General features: G+C 33.6%; 1 protein-coding gene across 2 annotated transcripts in view; it reads right to left on the bottom strand.

The window, feature by feature from the left end:
• The window catches only part of NEGR1 (neuronal growth regulator 1), an 861,528-nt gene that overhangs the window by 786,413 nt on the left and 54,671 nt on the right, over positions 1-20,444 (bottom strand). Inside the window, exon 1 of one of the 2 annotated variants that reach the window (XM_047727679.1) lies at positions 2,671-2,734. The exons of the other annotated variant lie outside the window; for it this stretch is intronic. Within the exon in view, the coding sequence (XP_047583635.1) occupies positions 2,671-2,687 (17 nt within the window). The 5' untranslated portion in view covers positions 2,688-2,734. Of the gene's footprint in view, positions 1-2,670; positions 2,735-20,444 lie in introns of those variants that run through there. 2 annotated transcript variants of the gene reach the window in all.

The raw sequence follows: 20,444 nt of genomic DNA, 5'->3' as shown, positions 1-20,444 counted from the left end.
TATGATGTCAAGATAAAGGGAGTGTTCAAACTAATCTAATCATTATAGTGTTAAAAATACTAACCAAAGATTAGAAAACCTTATTCTTCAGTATTTAAGAAACAATACCCCAAAATTGCATGTAATACCTTAATTTATTCAGTCTTATTTTGCAACGTGGCATGGTTGAAATAAAACCTTAATCAACAGAAGTACAACTTTCACTATCTTGGTTGTGAAACAGTGTATTTTACATATTGAACTCTGCAATAGTAATTGTTTTGATCAATCATTTAACTCAGCTATCTCTTTGGCAAAAGAAGTAGATTACTGTAGATTGAAGATTAAATCCTTAAAAATGAGCTTTTTAAAAGTAATTATTCATACGCTAACAACACATAGTTATACACCTGCCCTCCCATTCATTAGCACAAGGTCAGTGCACAGTTCACCATCAACAATGTGAACTTCTAAATGCTGAAACTTTCTCTACTTTCATCTATAGGAAAAACTATCTACTACATAGTAGTCAAACAAGGAAAAGCATTTGGATTCCCAACCTACAGATGTAAGAATAAAAAACCACGGCAAAGGAGTACATTAAAATATACTGCTCAAAAGTGGAACAAGACACTTCTACATTTGGTTTAAAATATGATCTGAAAACAAAGTAAGACTTTTCCATAGCTATAGGCTAATCAAGAGTCAGTTTAGGTTACTCACAGGGAAATCAGATTTTGATGAAACCAGTTAAGAGTCGATTTAATATTTAGATTTGCCTTTTTTGTTTTAAAGTGCCAGGACCAGTGAGTGCACACCTCCACAAGGGCAACAAATTCCATTTGAACAGTAATTCTGTTTAAAAATGTGGCACCTTAAGTACGAAGCACAAAATTCATGATTAGTAAATATTGATTACATGAAATGGACATAAAGGCACATGAAAAATAACCACACCTGGTGGTAAAATAATATTATATTTATCTCCAACATTTTAAGCAAAATAAGAAAAAAAAAGTCTTCTCTTTCAAAGTGTAATATGCCACTGCTCTCCTGGGGGCCAAAGGATGTCCTATGATTGGTGGGAGGATGAGGATGAGGCTGCTGGCATTTCCCCAGCCAGTTCTCTCCTTAGGCTGAAAAAGTATCTCCATTTTTTGTCCCACCCTGAGGAATGTTTGTTTTTTTTTTTTTCAAATTTTTATTTAAATTCTAGTTAGTGACCATACAGTGCATTATTGGTTTCAGGAGTAGAAATCAGTGGTTCATCACTTACATACAACACCCAGCGCTCATCACAAGTGTCCCCACTTTTTAGATGGCTGCCCAAAATAAGGACCACATTTCTCAGCCTCTTCCATAGCTAGGGGCATACATATGACTAAATTTTGACTTTAGGGTAGGAGGTGCAGGAAAGGAAAAGACAGTTTGGGAACTTTGGAGAGCCTGTGACTTCTTCCTTTCCCATCCTCTTTCCTGTTGACTAGAACAAGTGCTCTAGTCAGTTCTGGAACTGGTGGGACCTTAAGCCATGATGCGATTGCAGCTAGGGAAAACGTAAACCCTACCAAGCAGGCAGAAGGAACCTGGTTCTGTGATAGTCAGGAAGCCCTGGACTACCTACTTCTGGGGAAAAAAAAAAAAAAGTGTGACAAAAATCAGTTTCTGTCTTTTTTCACAACTGCTATTTAGTGTTTTCTATCACTGTAACCAAACCTACTCTTACATAAAAATGAAAGCTCAACTTTCTTTTCTTTTTTTTTTTTTTAAGATTTTATTTCTTTATTTGACAGAGAGAGACACAGCGAGAGAGGGAACACAAGCAGGGGGAGTGGGAGAGGGAGAAGCAGTCTTCCTGCTGAGCAGGCAGCTCAATATGGGGTTTGATCCCAGGATGCTGGGATCATGACCCAAACCATAGGCGGACGTTTAAGGACTGAGCCACCCAGGCACCCCTCAAGTTGATTTTCTTAATAAATACTATATTTTCTGATTTATCACGTTTTTCTGTTGTCTTTTTCTACTTTATAGTTTCTTTGACTAAAGAATAACTAAAAGCTTTAAATAGATCATGCTAGTTTAGAAAATAAGTTGATAAATTTGGATAAATTGCTGGTCAGAAAATGAAACAAAGGTGATGAATGACACCACTTCCTTATACTTAAGGAGGAGTTAAATATAAAGTACAAAATTAAAAATCACCCTAAATATTTGGATGTTAAACACAGCTTGGGATTTTGACACCAGTGTAAGATTGAGTGGATATTATACTGAGTTATAATGATCTTTCAACCTAACTTTTCAATAAGTTCAGAATTTTCAATAAGTTCAAAAATTCAATGAATCGAATTTTATATATCCACCATTTTTAAGTTGTATTTAATTTAAAACACATGTTTCCTTTTTGAACTAGCAGTGATAAGAATTTAATCTAGGGGCGCCTGGGTGGCTCAGTGGTTAAAGCCTCTGCCTTCGGCTCAGGTCATGATCTCGGGGTCCTGGGATCGAGTCCCGCATCAGGCTCTCTGCTCAGCGGGGAGCCTGCCTCCTCCTCCTGTCTCTCTCTGCCTGCCTCTCTGCCTACTTGTGATCTGTCAAATAAAAAAAAAAAATTTAATCTATATACTACTATAAAATGACATAACAATAGTTATAACTGATATATGAGTGATTAGTACCAGTTCCACATACTTTGAAATTTCTTCCATTTAGTTCAAAGGATCTGCCAATGTCTACTGCCTTCATTTACACTGTGTGGAAACAACAGAGAATTATATTACACATATTTCAGCAATGAACAACACATCTTCAATTAATTATATCTTCTTTTGTTAGATCATATGAAGTACTTGGTAATAGCTTTGGGAAAAAAAAGTATATTAATGCCTCCAAAAGTGAACATTTTTCCCACAGATATCAAATGTATACCTTTTTCTCTTTTTTTCATGACTTTGAGGAACATAACACTCATAATTTCACTTTACATCGCATATTAGGGCAATAGTTGAAGACATTTTAAATGGCAAGTAAACTCTATGCTTGTACTTTTCACAATACATATAAGTCATGTGAAATGAGAAAAATATGAATAGCTTGGAAGAGGTTTGTACATGCACATGCAAGGACAGCAATGCCATTACTGCTACCTGACTGACCACAAGTGTAAGATTCCATGGATTTTAAGATGTGTCATGATTTCAAAGATGTTAATATGTGGGAAGGCTGAACAAGTGTCTTACTATAAATGAAATGTAGGGTATATGTATGTATTTACTAGCCATTTTTTGATACTTAAAGGTCAATTAAAGTCACTAATAGAAATGTATGAGAAATGAAAATTAGAAGGTCATAATCACCAAATCATCCAAACTTAACATGACTCTGGCTTGATTCTACCAAAGATCCATAGAGTGAAATGTCAGGATAAGAACTGAAAATGCTAGAAGAGCAAAACTGCGTAAAACAAAGCTACACACGGGACACCTGGGTGGCTCAGTTGGTTGGGCCACTGCCTTTGGCTCAGGTCATGATCCTGGAGTCCTGGGATCGAGTCCCATATCAGGCTCCCCCTGCTTCGCGGGGAGCCTGCTTCTCCCTCTCCTGCTTGTGCTCTCCCTCTCTCTGTCAAATAAAGAAATAAAATATTAAAAAAAAAAGTCACACAGTGATAACTTCGTGATAGCTGGAATTATGTAAATGACTACATAACTATCCTTAACTAAAATAAAAAAGACCATCCAATAGGATCTTGTGATGGTCTTTAGATTCTTCTAAACTCCGCATTTAATGAGAAAAATAATTCATCATTTCCTCTTTCCTCACCATTTTCCTCTTTTTTCCCTCTCTAACACACAAGCTCCAAATAAGATCAAAATTGGTTTTAAGAATAAAAGACTCTTTGAAGAAGTAAGCTGTAAGCCAATAAATGCTAACCAGTGCAGCCATTCCAGTCAATAGTCATCATATCAGTAGAACCACTATGTTTTCAGTTCTTTATGCAGTGATGTGTGAAAAGTCAACAATGTTGAGACTTAAGGGGGAAAAACTGTTGATGCTTGCTATCTTTTACAGCATTGTGGATCACTCACAGTTCACAGCATGTGAAACAATGCAATCTGTTTTTCATATATCCAAACTAATTACATGCTGACTTCTTTCCAGTATTGTTCCAGTCTGAGTTACAAGGACAAAAAAAAAAAAAAAAAAGTTGTATAAAAATAACCAGGCAATGTCAGTGAACTATATGATATATACATATATACATAGATTCTCATTTCCACTAAAAGTCAATATATAGAATAATTAAGACTCTTAGATTTAATTTCAAAGTGAAAATATACTGATATGTAATTAAAGATGTTAATAGGGTATAGCCCTCAATTCTGATTTGTGAGAAACACTAAAAAATACTTCCAGTTTCCCTTCTACAATTTTTTGTGACAAATTTACATCAAGTCATCAGATCTGTGTGTGTGTTTATATATATATATATATATATGTATATAACAATGCTTAAAATTAAAGTTATATGCCCCTGTGGAGTATAGTATAAAACAACAAACAAATATGAAACTGTATTAATGATAGACAAAACTAAGTGCCTGGAATATGAAACCTCTACTATATTGCCCATGTAAGACTTTCTGTCACAGCATCCTAACTGGGAAGAAAACAGAAACACAATTTTCTTTAGCAAAAACATAAAAATAATAACAATCACCAAATTATATTGTTAATACATAATTTGAAACTGATTTTGAGTTAAAATACTGACACTCAAATTGCAGTGCCCAGGTTCTTTGACTTTCTTTTTAAGTTTTAATTTCAATTCTAGTTAGTTAACAGTGTAATATTAGTTTCAGATGTACAATATAGTGATTCAACACTTCCATACCACACCCTGTGCTCATCACAGCAAGTGTCCTCCTTAATCCCCATCACTTATGTTACCCATCCCCTCACCCACCTTCCCTCTGGTAACCATCAGTTTATTCTCTATAATTAAGAGGTCTGGGGGCACCTGGGTGGCTCAGTATGTTAAGCCTCTGCCTTCGGCTCAGGTCATGATCTCAGGGTCCTGGGATGGAGCCCCACATGGGGCTCTCTGCTCAGCAGGGAGCCTGCTTCCGCCCACCCCTTCTTCCTGCCTCTCTGCCTACTTGTGATCTCTCTCTGTCAAATAAAGAAATAAAATCTTAAAAAAATTTTTTTTTTTTTGTTTCTTGGTTTGCCTCTCTTTTTACCCGTTGCTCATTCCTTTAACTTTCTATTACTTCTCCATTCTTACCCAAACCACCTTGGTATCAGGTCTCCCTGGTATCAGACCTGATATCAGGTCTCCTTACTCCACAGTCACAATCTACTTGAATTTCCAGATATGGAAAAACTAGATAGGGCTGACATACCCACAGCAAGACTCTAAGAACCAGAAGAGAAGAGACTGATTCTCTGGCCTTCATCTACTTAGAGATTGCTTTGAAGATGATGCTGGACCAAGCAGATGTTAAAACTGCATGGTCCAGCCTATGTCTATTTCTATTGAATAGGAATTAGAATTTGAATCTCGTTAGTCTTCTAATATATATATTTTTTACCTTCACAATCCTTTGTTACTTTTTTTTTTTTAACAATTTAAGTAAGTTTCATACTCGTAAGTGATATATTACCGGTGATTTTTATTAAATTAAAAAAGTACTTCCATTCATTTACTTGAAGCTTATCAAAACAATGCAGATACTATCTTAGTGAATGTCTAGAATGTGTCAGACATGATGCCAGATGTTGGGGATACAGAGATGAATGAGATTCCTGTACTCTCATGGGCCCATGGTTTGGTGAAAAAGACAGAGATATACATCTAACTCTAATATAGTGTGATGTGATAAATGTTATACTAGAAGTATGATTAAATACAATGTGAGCACAGATGGCATGATTAATTCTATGAAAGAGGAAGGTCAGGAAATTTTGCGATATGTATGGAAAATGCTATTTTTAAAAGCATCAAATACACATTATTACCAGATGATTATACTAGAGTCTTGGCACAAACCTCTTTCTGAGAAATGTAGCATACTATAAAAAGAAAACAAAAATAACTTCAACATTTATGAAAGTATCTGAACCAACAGCAACACTGAATATTCAAGAAATACCAGTGTCCTAAAGTTCACTGCATGCAAGTACCCAGTGATACTAATTTTGTATGGGGTGTTAAAGTGCCTCAAAATTTGATGCTGCTATTTACATAACTTGCTATCTTTCTACATTTACAGTTTTGACCTTATTTAATGGCCACATCTCATCATGAACTAACCTTGGCATTTTACTTTGTTCTACAAATTGATTTTTTTTTTTTTCCAGCACGATGACTAATGAGTTAGAAACCAAAGAGTCTGGGTCTTCATAGCCAAGACAACCATCAAAACAGGGAAAAAAGTTATGTTACATTTTATTTCATCAAACCTCATTTTCATTTTCATCCATGGGGCCATAATACTACAGCTAGTGTTTTAAAGTGACTGATCTTTACTTTGTTGTCAGTGCAAAAAACTTTAAAAAATTGCTTCTGAGTTTATCTCCTTTTCTGTTGCTTAAAGATATAAAGGATATATCACATTAGCCTCTTTCCTGAATATGTTCCTCACCAACTTCAAAGTATGTAAGGAGTTGTGTATTGAAGTAAGTGTAAAAATGTGTAAATAAGTTATAATGAAAGGTAAGCTTCACACAAGTTTAAAATGAAATGCATATTATATTTACATAAACACTATATTTATGTTAATTATTCAAAAACTTGAATTCAAAAAAATCAAAAAATTATTCAAAAAACTATATGTTAAATATATATATATCAAAATATGCTATAAATATACAAATATAAATATGTCATAATATATAAGTAAAATATTTCAACAATTAACAAAAATAATACAAATCGATTTTTATACTAGCCAGAATTTGAAAAGCTGATGAATTAAAAAAGTATATAACTGCCTATATTTCTGAATGAATGTGTCTATAAAATTCATTAGAAAAATGCTCAAATGTTATGTCATATGAACAGTACTAGGAGTTATACAAAATTTGTACTTATATTCTTTTTTCTTATATCAATTCAAGAAATGTTTTATATTAGTTTTAAAATAAATCTTCAAGTCATTAGTAAGCAATTAAATACTTTCATAAAGAAGTCAAGCCCTCTTTTTGAATAATAGCAAATGTTAAATTCACCATTTTTAATCATCTGTGGACATCTTACCTGAGTGTACTACAAGAATGATTAAAGCCCCAAACATCACCTTTTACATATGATGCCTCATATGACTTTATCCATTTCTTTAAATAGCTCCTATACTGCATCTATGAGGCAGAATGGGAAGATAACATTCAGGAGAAAGTAATTTGGGATTGAGCAAGGATACAATGATGGGTGATTTGGGCATCTGCATTTATGATAATAGGATACCATTCTCTTAGAATTGAGCATTTGTATCCCAAAGATTATGGCTAGAGACAGATATTTGCTGAAACTTCTTTATAAAACTGAACTTCACAGTGGCCAAAATTGCTGAGAGGCCAAAAGAAAGCTAAGGATGGGATCTGAGGATGTATATAGTCTTATAACAGGAAGGGAACAAAATAATCACCACCAAAACCAAAAAACAGACAACAAACACTAGAAGATCGGAGTGGGATGAGAAATAGAAGAACCAAGAAAAATGAATCATAAAGACTAACAAAAGACATATGGAGATATATTTTAAAAAGAGAGTTAGTTTTCAACAGTGTAGGTGTTAGAGGAATATATTAGGGTAAGAGGAATTAGTTATTCCTAGGAAGTGTCAGGTCCATGAGGAATTAAAGGCATATATTGTTAGGACAAAAGATGAAGAATCAAAGGCAAAAATAAACAAAATAAAACAAAAAGCAAAGGCAATAGATCCAAAATAATATCTGATATAAACGACTGTAAAAGAATGGAAAGGATGATATAAGTCTGAGAAAAGAGAAAGGCAAAACTAAACTAAAAGGCAATATATGGACTTATTAAACAAGTTTATATAGTAATGTATGTAAGGAAAACAAATGGTTTCATAAATCAAGTATTAGATAAGAAAATAATAGGGAATAATGTACACACTTATAGAATATAATACCAAAAAATAAAAGATAGGGGCCAGGATGGAGATGGAACATAGACTAAAAAGACAGGGGCATTGTATGTGCTCTCACAGAGCTTTGCTCTTTTGATTAAAATAAAAACTGAAGTCATATTTTGGACAGAAGAAATGGAAGAAGGGAAGCTGGTGAATTAAGATTTAGAAGACTTTTTGTGGAAAAAAAATCAGAAATAGTAAACACAATTTCATAAAACCAAATCATTGATTAACTATGCCTATTAAGAACTCTGGGGGCACCTGAGTGGCTCAGTTGGTTAGGCTTCCACATTTGGTTCTGGTCATGATCCCTGGATGGAGCCCAGCATAGAATGAGCCCCTGTTCATGCTCTCTCTATCACTTTCTCTCTCTCAATAAATAAGTAAATAAATCTTGAAAAAAAAGTTAAGCTCCATCTTGACTAGTTTACAAAAGAAAAAAAAAAAAGAGAATTCATCCGTACTTGATTTCTTATTTATAGAATTTTAAGAAATATTTTATAAGTATTTTATAGATGTTACAAACATGTGAAATCCAAGTCCAACAAAAGACTATTCTTATGCCTTGTTCAGGAAAGTTGGTCATTGGGAAAATGTTGAAATATAAAATGAATTTGATAATGCCATCCTGCTCAGTTTCTGGCTATGGTCATTTCTTGAAAAATATTTAGTGAATGATTATCAATTAAAATCCCTTGGACTCAAAGAAAATATCATTTATTAGAAAATATAGCTACGTACTTTTTTTTTTTAAAGATTTTATTTGTTTATTTGACAGAGAGAGATCACACATAGACAGAGAGGCAGGCAGAGAGAGAGAGAGGGAAGCAGGCTCCCTGCTGAGCAGAGAGCCCGATGTGGGACTTGATCCCAGGACCCTGAGATCATGACCTGAGCTGAAGGCAGCGGCTTAACCCACTGAGCCACCCAGGCGCCCAGCTAAGTACTTTTTAACCAAAAATTTACATATCTTAGATAAAAATATTTATTTTATTGATTTAATGTACTTAAGAGAGAAAACTGAATAGTCCTCTTTAAAAATACTTTTCAATAATTTTATTAATTATACTGTTACGTGAAATGTGGAAATTCAATAATAATCAGAAGAAAGAAAACCATAAATACCTCCAGAGAATTCCATTTGACTATAAGAAAGGGTCTGTGTGATCTGGGAAAATGTTGATACCTCTGTTCTTCAACTGTAAAATAGAGATCCTAACTCTCACCTGGGCATATATTCCACATTAAAGAATGCAGTATCTAGCTTAATAGAGTGGAATGGATTACATATAAAGAAGTTGGCAAACTATGAAACACTGATATAAATTTCAAATATTACTTTATATAATTTTAAATGTCACAGTACAGATAAATCAAAGCAAGTATAGCTTTAGTTTTATGTCAACATATTTCTGTTACACTGTGATAAGATTTTGTTATTAACTCTCTGAATAGAAATGGGATTTTGTTTTATTTTACATTTATTCATTCAAATGATGAACTAGAATTACATATTTTCAGCTTTCCACAGAAATCTGCAGATATTTTTTTTTCCCATATAATTTTTATGTAGAAGGACTTGAATACCTAGAATAGAATTTCTAATAAAGCTTCTTTGGAAAGATAAGAACGGGTATTTTTTAAATGATAGGCATATTAAAAAAAAGTAGATTATAATTAAAGAGCATTGCTTCTGAAACATGGCTTACTTCAGAAATGAGAAAACATTTTTTTCATTACAGTCTGTATCAGTCTCTTGAGGCAACCTCATTTCAAACAGAAATGTATCATTATTTTCTTTCGACAATTATGCAATGATTTAAAGGTTTCTTTAGTAAGAATATTTTAATTGCTCATATATTCTACAAAGTGCTAGCTATTTTATATTTAATACCATTAGAAAACAATTTGATAAGAATGATTACAAGATACAAAATTAAGCCGTTAAGTTCTGTCTTATTTTGATAAAGTATTCTGCCAGAATTTTAAAAACAATGGGTGCTTCATCTGTTTAAAATATACATTAACAAAGCAAAACAAAACAAAAAACAGTGTAAGTTGCTTTTTTCTCTCCCCCCATAATGGAATAAGTAATACAGTCATTTCTAAAATTTGTGAAAATTTTACTTTTGCATTTATCTTAGGAAGTTATAAAAATCAAATGAAAAATAGATGTACTTATTTTAGAGTAATTGGGCACTATTATTTTCAGGCAAGTTTGTGCCCATATACTCTTCAATACCAAGAAAGATTGAGAATTACTTATTTATCTTTTTCTTTTTTCTATATTTTATTAAGTAAATACTGAAAGCATGGACTCTGCAATTAAAGGCAAATTTCTTAATCTCTCTACCTGAAGTTTTCTTATCCATTAAAGGACAGATTATTGCAAGAAATCAAGGCATCTCATCTATGTGTCAGACACACATGTAAGTACTCAGTAAATGGTAGCTATAATTATAATAACAATAATTATTATTACAGGACATTTCCTTGTGTTAATAAAACCAAAGAAATTTAATACTTACTGAGTTGCATTTTATATTTTATGTCCATTATTCCCTTTTATGCATTAAAGATTAGGTGATTGAGGAATGCACTAGACTCTGGAAGACATTCCTAAATTTATAATAACAGGAAAGTTTACTCTTCATTCATTAGTATAGCAGTTCTCAAATTGTGGTACACAGACCTCAAAGTCCATGAGTCTCATTTATTCCATAGGTAGAAGCTGTTTTCATAATAATTATAAGAAGTTACTTGCCTTTTTCCCTACGTTAACATTTGCAATGATATTGCAAAAGCAGTGGTAGGTAAAATACCTAAAACTAACAATAGTCAACTCAGTGACAGAGTGTGTGCCATTAATTTTGAGAAAAGAATAATAAAATCTTGAGAAGACACATTTTTTCATATTTTAAGTGAAGAAGTAGAATGTATGCATAGGGGCGCCTCAGTGGCTCAGTGGGTTAAAGCCTCTGCCTTCGGCCCAGGTCATGATCCCAGGGTCCTGGGATCGAGCCCCGCATCGGGCTGTGTGCTCCGCAGGGAGCCTGCTTCATCTTCTCTCTCTCTCTCTGCCTGCCTCTCTGCCTACTTGTGATCTCTGTCTGTCAAATAAACAAACAAAATCTTTAAAAAAAAAAAAAAAAGAATGTATGCATAAAGGGTTTCTATTGGATTTCAAATTATGGCAGTTGTCTTGAAGAAAGCACTTGGGTGATTGAGATGTAAGCTGAATTACATTTCTCATGAACACCATTTTTACTTGAAGGAATAAATAATGGTCAAAATCAATGTTATGTCAGTGTACTTGGAAATAAAACACTGTTGTGACAGTTTTGGTTGAAAATTTGCAAACCAGCAAAAATTAACATTTCTGCCATCTTGAATCCACCACCATGAGCTTGAGAGCTTTCCAGTTCTCATATTACTTTTTGGATGATGTCAGTGGTGATATTAACAAAGCAGATTGTTTTTCTAATACTATTTAATGTAAGTGTAAGATACATGCCCAACTCAGTAAACCAGTATTTTCTATCTGACAAAGATATATTCAAAGTGCAGGATATATTGATGGCTTTTGTATTAATAGAACACACAAAGTTTAATAAGGTTTGAGATTCTATTTTGCAGTTAATCATTTTGAAAACACCACTTGTCAAGTTTTGGTGTAGTATAAAAGAAGAACATCACAATTTCCCAAAAAGGCTATTAATGTATTCATCCTCTTTCAAATCAATATTGAAAAGGCAAGATTTTTCTTCCTGTATGCAATCAAATATCATATTGTCACAAATTGAAGGCACAATCAGAAAGAGAATCTAGCTGATTTCTATTAAGGCAGACATTAAAGAGACATATAAAGAAGGTAAGACAATGATTTTATCTCATTTTAAAATGTATTAATTTTATAAGGACATGTTATTTGTATAAACATATAATAGGTTTGCTTTTTATTAATAAATGAGTAAGCATTTTAAATTTCTCAATTTTAATATAAGTATTGGTAGATTTAACCCACATAAATGGAATCTCCTTGGTGTTCTAAGTACTTTTTTTAATGACAATAATTTTATTTTAAATTAGATTTAATTAAATTTGATTATAATGAAAACTCCAAGCTAATTTCTAGAATAAACAATTTTCTGAAAAAATTGTATAACACAAATAGTGACTTTATATTTGACTTTCATGGCAGAGTCATAGAGCCTTTTATTCTGAAAATATTTTTACCTTTACTAAATGATCTTATTTTTTTTTTTTTTTGCTCAAATGAAACTGAAAAAGCTTTATTTGTCTTTCTATTATGTTTTGCTTTGAAATAATTTTTTTCTCAGTAATTCTTATATCCAGGGTGGCAGATGGCTCATAGGTTAGGTGCCTGAGATGGACAGGACCAAATTAAAACATTTGGCTGGAAATTATCTCAGGAAGCCAAGCTTGGTGGCAGGCAGCTGGACACCAAATTTATCAAAAATTCAACAACAAAGGAAGCCAAGATTAATTTCTAAAGATACAAATGTTCAGTTTTTGAAGAGATTCTTATAATCCAGATCACTACTTAATATTCACCCTTAATTAGCACTTCTGAGCATTTAGTTGTTATATAGATTTCTGTCTAAGCAAGTGGAAAATTTATGGAGGTGACAATCAAAATACTCAGTGTCCATATGGAAATTATACAGAAATTAAGAAATATGGAAATAGAAAAGACAGATAAGAATTTAAAAATCCTTCCATCCACAAAACAAAACTTAATGAATATGAGTTGGAAAACCAGGAACTGGTTATGAGCTAGATAAAAAGAAATATCCAATACCCCTATGCTAGAACACAATCCGGATCCTCGCCAATGTGACTGGGGTTGTGTTGGATCCTGTGAGAAAACTCCAGGAGATGGAGGGCAAGAGTCTTCCTGGGCCAACGCCTGGAATAAACATGGGAAGATCCCTGGAGGGCTTCCTTGTCCTCCTTTAGATGGATATGATAAGTGTGGAGAATCCTTAACTTGCTCTTATCATTTAAAGCTAAGAGATAATTGTTGTTCACTTGTCTCACTTGATTGCCTACACATAGCCCACATCCTGCATGTAGCTCACATCTCACACGTAGCCCACGTCCTGCACATAGCCCATATCCTGCATGTGGCTCATGTCCTGCACATAAATCTATATCCTGTTTATAACGAGATCTTGTGTAAAGTATAAAAGAAGTGATTTTTAAGAAATAAAGTTATCTACTGATCGTCAGTCAGTAGTCTTGCCATCATTTCATTTCCGATCACCAGGATCCCCACCTCGTGAAGGTGACACCCCTACTTTCTGAACTTATATTTTAATGTGAGTAAAACGTATAAAGTTTTCATAAGAAAGGAGGAGTCTTTAAAAGAGAGACCATCTATGTATCGGGTGTATTGTAGGGACCAAGTACCAAAATGGAACAACAGAGAAGACCATGTAAGACAAGACAACCGAGGGAGGCAATCTGGGAGGAATGAAGCACTTAGAAGAAGGAAGGGTAGGAGAGCATTTGAGGTATAAAGCATGGAAACAAGGCTATTTCTCATGGAGAGAAGTCTTGCATCTTCCTCATCACACTGCTGAAGTCAATGACATATAAAAATCCTAAAACTATAAATTTCAGGTAAATGTTTATATTATATTCTGGTAATTGCACAGCAGAAAACAGGGTAAGCATATTGTGGAAAATGAGGTTTGATTAACAAGGATGCATGAAGACAAATTAAGTTCAGTTTTTATGAAGCCAGATGTATTTTTGTCCTGCTGAGATTTTTTAAATGTTTGCAAAACTGACTCGGTCTCTCCATATGCTTTGGTAATTTTGTTATTTTTGTTTCCAATAGCAAAAAATACACAGATCTGAAATGGTGATAAATTAATTTATAAAAATCCTTAATAAAGGGGCACCTGGGTGGCTCAGTGGGTTAAAGCCTCTGCCTTCGGCTCAGGTCATGATCTCAGGGTCCTGGGATCGAGCCCCGCATCGGGCTCTCTGCTCAGGGGAGAGCCTGCTTCCTCCTCTCTCTCTCTCTCTGCCTGCCTCTCTGCCTACATGTGATCTCTGTCTGTCAAATAAATAAATAAAATCTAAAAAAAAAAAATCCTTAATAAAAAGTTTCATTATTAGGTATTATGAAGATTCATGCATGTAATTCATAAAAGAAATACTACTTATAATCACATCTTTAGTTAGTACCAACTATTAAGTCACCTTTCTACAAGAAAACATCCAGCTATATTTTATTGCAGGGAGAAGGAGAATATTGAATACAAAATATTAAGACACCAATGTGATCAGTCCAGAAGTTTACAAATTGCTTATATAATGGCATACTTTTTTAGTGAAAATCTAAAATATGTTTTCATATATCATGAATGTTGATTTTCCAAGAAACAGTTATTTCCTAACAAAACATAATTACAAAGTAACCTGGAGTTACTTCCAAGTTATACAAACTTCCACAAATCACATGAATGTCCCACTGTCCCTATCATTACAAGGAGGGACTCCAATTCTAATGACCATCTAAATTCTCAAATCACATAAGCCCAAAGTTCAGGACAGGAGATGGCACTCTTCTTTCAGTGAACCCTTGTCTTCTCCACACATGAGAACATCCTTTCTCACCTTGGCTTACTTCTAACACAGCAATCATCATATATATGAATTGAATTTACCCAAGTACATATTTTCTTATACCATAATACCTCTGAGAGTGGCATTCAGATTCTGAAGCAGAATTACAACCTCCTTAAAATATTAGAGATAAACTGATGTCCAAAAATTGTGTCTTGCACAAAATTCTATGACTGGGTTGCTGAAAAACTTAAGAGTGTAATACAGGAAAGAGACTTTTGAAAATCCTACCAGAAATGGACTCTTCCATAATGAGTTCTCAAACTATGAAATCTATGATGAGTGACAGGTAGTTCTCTTCTCTATGATGCATTCCTGAAACATGCATTGTAAGTGGCCATAAGAATGACTATAATTCCATTAGCCAAATAAATGTCCTTCCTACTTAATAATATCATCTCTCCTTAAAAATGCAATAATTTGAAAACGAAATTACCTGCATATAAAGTATAACACTAAGTAGCAAGTGGTGCATATATGCTAAACATTGACCTCCCCAAAATAGCATTACAATAATTCTGATTATTTCCTCCCACCCTTCAAAAATGTAACCAGTTTACCACTTAAGGCTTCAATACAATTTATTAAATGAAATATCTTTTTTCCCCTTCTTGATGTATCCAGTATACAAGTTAAAAGTATCAGAGAATAAATTAGCAACACAAATCAGCAACATCCCATCTCTCTGCAGCTTGACAGCTTTGTTATGGTTTCAATTCCCCAAGGAGAGTCTCAGCACCAAGATATTGATTTGCACCACTGCATTTTTCTGACTAATTATTACCAATGCAGACCCTCCAGTTAATCAGTTCACTCTCACAGCAAGAGTGGCCTTCAGTTAAAATTCATTATGCTGATAAGTGACAACATTACAGCTGTATAACAATTGGTTTAATTAAAAACATTTTTGACAAAGATTAGAAGACTGTCACATGTTTTAAGTATACCAGACTGACTACCGAAGTTACTGTCCCCCAAGAACTCACGCTTTCACTGATTTGTGCATTCAACATTTTTTAAGTTTTGAAAAGGGGCTTCCTTTTTAATAACATTTATCTGGAGAACTATGTCAATATGAATGACCCTAAGAAAAATTGGTTAGGAAAGCTGTCAAATTCATTGACCTTTTCTTCTAATGTGTGGCCAGGTTATTTGAGATCTACTGACAGGAGGTGGGAAAGTGGAGGATGCTATTTAAAATGGGGTGAGGAATATTCTCTCTGACAAAATGCCTTGAGTATCTGTAAGAAAAATTTCATGCAGGGGATGCAGAAATGCAAAAACACTGAATTTTGTGCTCTCTACATGTAAAATTCTATGTAATTCTCACAACTTCCCTATGAGGTAAGTCACATTATTCTTATTATTCACTGTATGAATAAATACAGGCTTATACAATTAAGTAACTTTGAAACTTGTCCATCAGTTATATAGGTAGTGTATTATAAGCTGAGTTAAAACATGTTTCCTTTTACAGAGTTCATGCTATTAACTGCTAAATGATGCTACCTCTAATACTGGAAAGAGAGAGAGAAAGAGAGAGAGAGAGATACAGAGAAACAAAAACTCTGGAGCACGATTGAAATATACATGGTAAATTGTTTTCATCTAGTTTGGTTTAAAGATGGTTTGTTTTCAGGTTTAAGATAATGTTAAAGATTAGCTAAGTAAACAGCATTATGCAAAGACATGAATGGTTTTTATCATTATTAATTTAAAACCATGATTTATGTTTAGGCTATGATTTTTTCAGTGGTTTTTAAAACTATACATTCCAATTTATTTGGGATCTTCCCAATAGTCTTGAAACAGGGAGTGAATGAAGACATCTGAACATTAAAGGAAGACCTGATTACAAAGCTGAATCTTATTGCCCTAGTTTCTCCATTAGACAGCAGAAATCTAACAGATGTGCCCTGAATACATGAATGCCCATGCTTTTAAACAAATGTCAGTGATATGAGCTGAGATCTTCAGACCAGAATCTGTATTATATAGTCAAGAAAACTACTGCTTATAATTTAAATGATAACATTATTTTTCTTTTTAAGATATTTGCTATTTTGGGGCAGCTGGGGGGCTCAGTCTGTCAAGCATCTGCCTTTAGCTAAGGTCATGATCCCAGGGTCCTGGGTTCCAGCCCTGCAACCTGCTCCCTGCTCCATGGGGAGCCTGCTTCTCCCTCTCCTCCCTGCTCCTGCTCTCTTGCTATCTCTGTCTCTCTCAATCTCTCCAATAAATAAATAAAATCTTTAAAAATTTTTTCTTTTATTTTTTTTTAAAGATTTTATTTATTTATTTGACAGGCAGAGACCACAAGTAGGCAGAGAGGCAGGCAGAGAGAGAGGAGGAAGTAGGCTCCCTACTAAGCAGGGAGCCCGACGTGGGGCTCGATCCCAGGACCCTGGGCTCATGACCTAAGCCGAAGGCAATGGCTTTAACCCACTGAGCCACCCAGGCGCCCCTAAAAAAATTTTCTATTCTGATATTGCTTATGAGCAAAAACATAAGAAACATATTCTTGGTAATAATTCTGTCAAGAAAAATTTTCAATATTTTAATATATTCTGCTTACTAAAAAACAAATAGGTAATATATTCTAGAAAGTGTTCATAAAATTATGTAAAATGAAAATATCTGGGCTTTTATTAAAATAACCTTAAGTTAGCTTGAAATTTTTCAAATGTTAGAATTACTGATTCAGTTTTATTATAATAACCAGGTGTCATGTATATAATTCCTCATTAAATTCTCACAACAACCTTGTAGACCTATTACTATCTATTATTATTTATAGATTACCTGAGAACCAGAAAAGTAACTTATTAAATATAGCCTCATAAGTAAATGACAGAACTTTATCTGAACCCAGAACTTGATCCAAGTAAAGTGACCATAAATTATTACCCATATCACACTCTCTTAGTTTCTCATCAGACCGGGATTAAATGACATAAATTCAAGAGTTTTTTTTTTTTTTTTTAATAAAATTAGTTTAGAATTATTACACCTAAAATGTAAGCTATTTTGCTTAGGTATGATTTTGCAGTAGTGCTATATTTGAAAAGTATCTTATTGGTAATAAAAGCTGATTTTAGGGGCGCCTGGGTGGCTCAGTGGGTTAAAGCCTCTGCCTTCAGCTCAGGTCATGATCCCAGGGTCCTGGGATCGAGCCCCACATCGGGCTCTCTGCTCGGCAGGGAGCCCGCTTCCTCCTCTCTCTCTCTGCCTGCCTCGCTGCCTACCTGTGATCTCTATCTGTCAAATAAAAAAATAATAAAAATAAAATAAAATAAAATAAAAGCTGATTTTAATAGATTTAAAATTACCTCTTATGCAATATTAACTTTATTAAAGAATTCTTCACTAAAATTTCCCTAGTAGTCATACCCTGTGCTGTGCAAATAATTTTTTGAACAGAAATAGTTAGCAGAGGGTTACAACATAAAATATATAATTAAGAACTAAGACCATTCCTAAAATGTAAGGAAAATATATAATTAAGAAACAGATTATTCCTAAATATTTGCCATTATAAATTTACATACTACACATATATTCAGTGTCATTAACAGCATCTAGTAATTTTTTTTTTAACTAAGAGTTTATGGATAAGTTTTAATAGCTAGTCTATCTTGGTTAGTAATTTTATTTCTTTTTCAGGACTGATTATATTTCAAATAACCTTATGTAGTTAGTTATTGCATGACAGACAGAAAGAATCAAGTCTTGGACAGGGGAATTACTCTTCACAATAACTAATATAAAATTGGATCCAGATTTCTCAAATTTTTTATTAAAACTATTGATGTTTGATGATTTTGAAAGTAAGCTTGAGGATTTATAGTTACATTAAGATGTAAATGCCATTTTGAGGAACTGACTTAGCAAGAAGAAAGTATATTGTAGAATAAAAGACGAAAGAAGGTAAGGTTCAGAAAAAAAAAGCAACTAATTTATGTATTAAATGTACTGAATCTAAATAGCCATCAATATTGTTTGAGTGGAAGAATAACAAATCTTCAAAGTACCTAGTGGCTCAGCCAGGATCTAAGCTTTTGTGAAAATGGATATTTATGTTTTATATCACTAAATGTAATTACAAAGAACGTGAATTTTTTATAAGGAACTTTGTTGTTAAAAAGTTGTAGATACATTACAAAATGTTCTTTTACTATTATAGATCTTTTAAAAAATAAAAATATCAGGTGTAAATGTCTATAAAATGAAAGATCAATCAGAAACCTAAGTATTAAAAAGTTGTTTATAAATGACACACTTACCCTTTTTGTCTCCAAAGCCAATACTTCATAGTGGGCATTCACCTGCTTCTGAATCATCAGTGTCACAGGGCACAGACTTTACTGAATATCTAGAGAATAATTATCTTCTCAAATGGCAAATGTTACAACCTTCAGTTCCTAATTACCTAGGGAGATTTTACATTTGACTCAATACATAAATTCATACATTCAGAATTCTTAAGTTGCACTAGGAGATTGATTTGACCTTTAATCATAACAACTGTATCACTTACATATATCACTTACATCATTAAAAAATAAATATTTACCAGTATGTTCACAATATACTCTTCATGTTACTTATTTTTTGATAAAACGATGGTATTTCCATTCATAATGTCTTTTGGAGTTCAGAAAATTAAGTAATTTGGAAACTAAATTATCTTTTTCATGTATATTTACTTTTATATTTCTGAGCTCTATAGAAAGAAAACAAATTAAAGCATCTTTTCTGTCACACTTATATTCAGTACCTTTAAAAATGGTACTAAGAGCTATGAGGGCTTAATCACTGTTATGTTAGTGTAGGCAAAATGGCCAACCATTTTCATTTTTACAGAACAGCTAACCCATTGAGCTCTTTTAGAGTAAACTGGAACCTATATGCATGCAAAGCATTTAATCACAAAAAACTTGGGTTAAATAAGGTACTTAAGAATATTCAGGACCTAAATGAGAAGACACATTGGAAAGAGTCTAGCCTTTAGAATCTGAGCTGGGATGTGTACTGTTGTACTTAGTGGTTTTGAAACCTTGGGCAAGGCAATTAATTTTCTTGGACATTCATCTCTTCATCTCTAAAGTAACAGTGATAATGCCTACCTCATGGGAAGGTCAGCAGAATGAGAAGCCATGTTATAAAACACAGGGCCTCTTGGGTACCTAATAAGTAATAGTGAAAGTTGTTCAAAAGTCTATCATCCTGACTGCTATTCCCAGCATCTTTAGTTAAGGGTGTTTAGTGCTATCCTGCAAAAATCCCCTAAAGTTAGATGGATTGAGGTAAAAGGTGCAATCCCAAAGTAAGGTCCTGAAGGAAAGGTTGAAAGAGAGTGCTTTGCATGAGACAAAAATCATTTTGCTCCCCAGAGGTAAGGACTGAGAAAACCAGATGTTAAAAAATTGGAAGGGAAATCTACAGGGGAATCTGGAGGGGAATCTCTAATCTATAGGGGAATCTGCGGGGCAATTTGTAGGGGAATCTCTATAGGGGAATCTCCGTAGTGCAACAGGAGCTAGGCATTGTGTTGGAATGAAGGAGCTAAAAAAATTCTGAGAATGTGAATGCTTATGTTACATTCAAAGTGTTTAGATTTGCAGAGCTAAATTTAGACCCTCCTTT

Source organism: Lutra lutra, chromosome 4 (genome assembly GCF_902655055.1).
Source record: "Lutra lutra chromosome 4, mLutLut1.2, whole genome shotgun sequence".
NCBI lineage: Eukaryota > Metazoa > Chordata > Mammalia > Carnivora > Mustelidae > Lutra > Lutra lutra.
Note: the sequence above shows the minus strand (reverse complement) of the source record. Positions and strands in the feature narration are given on the sequence as shown.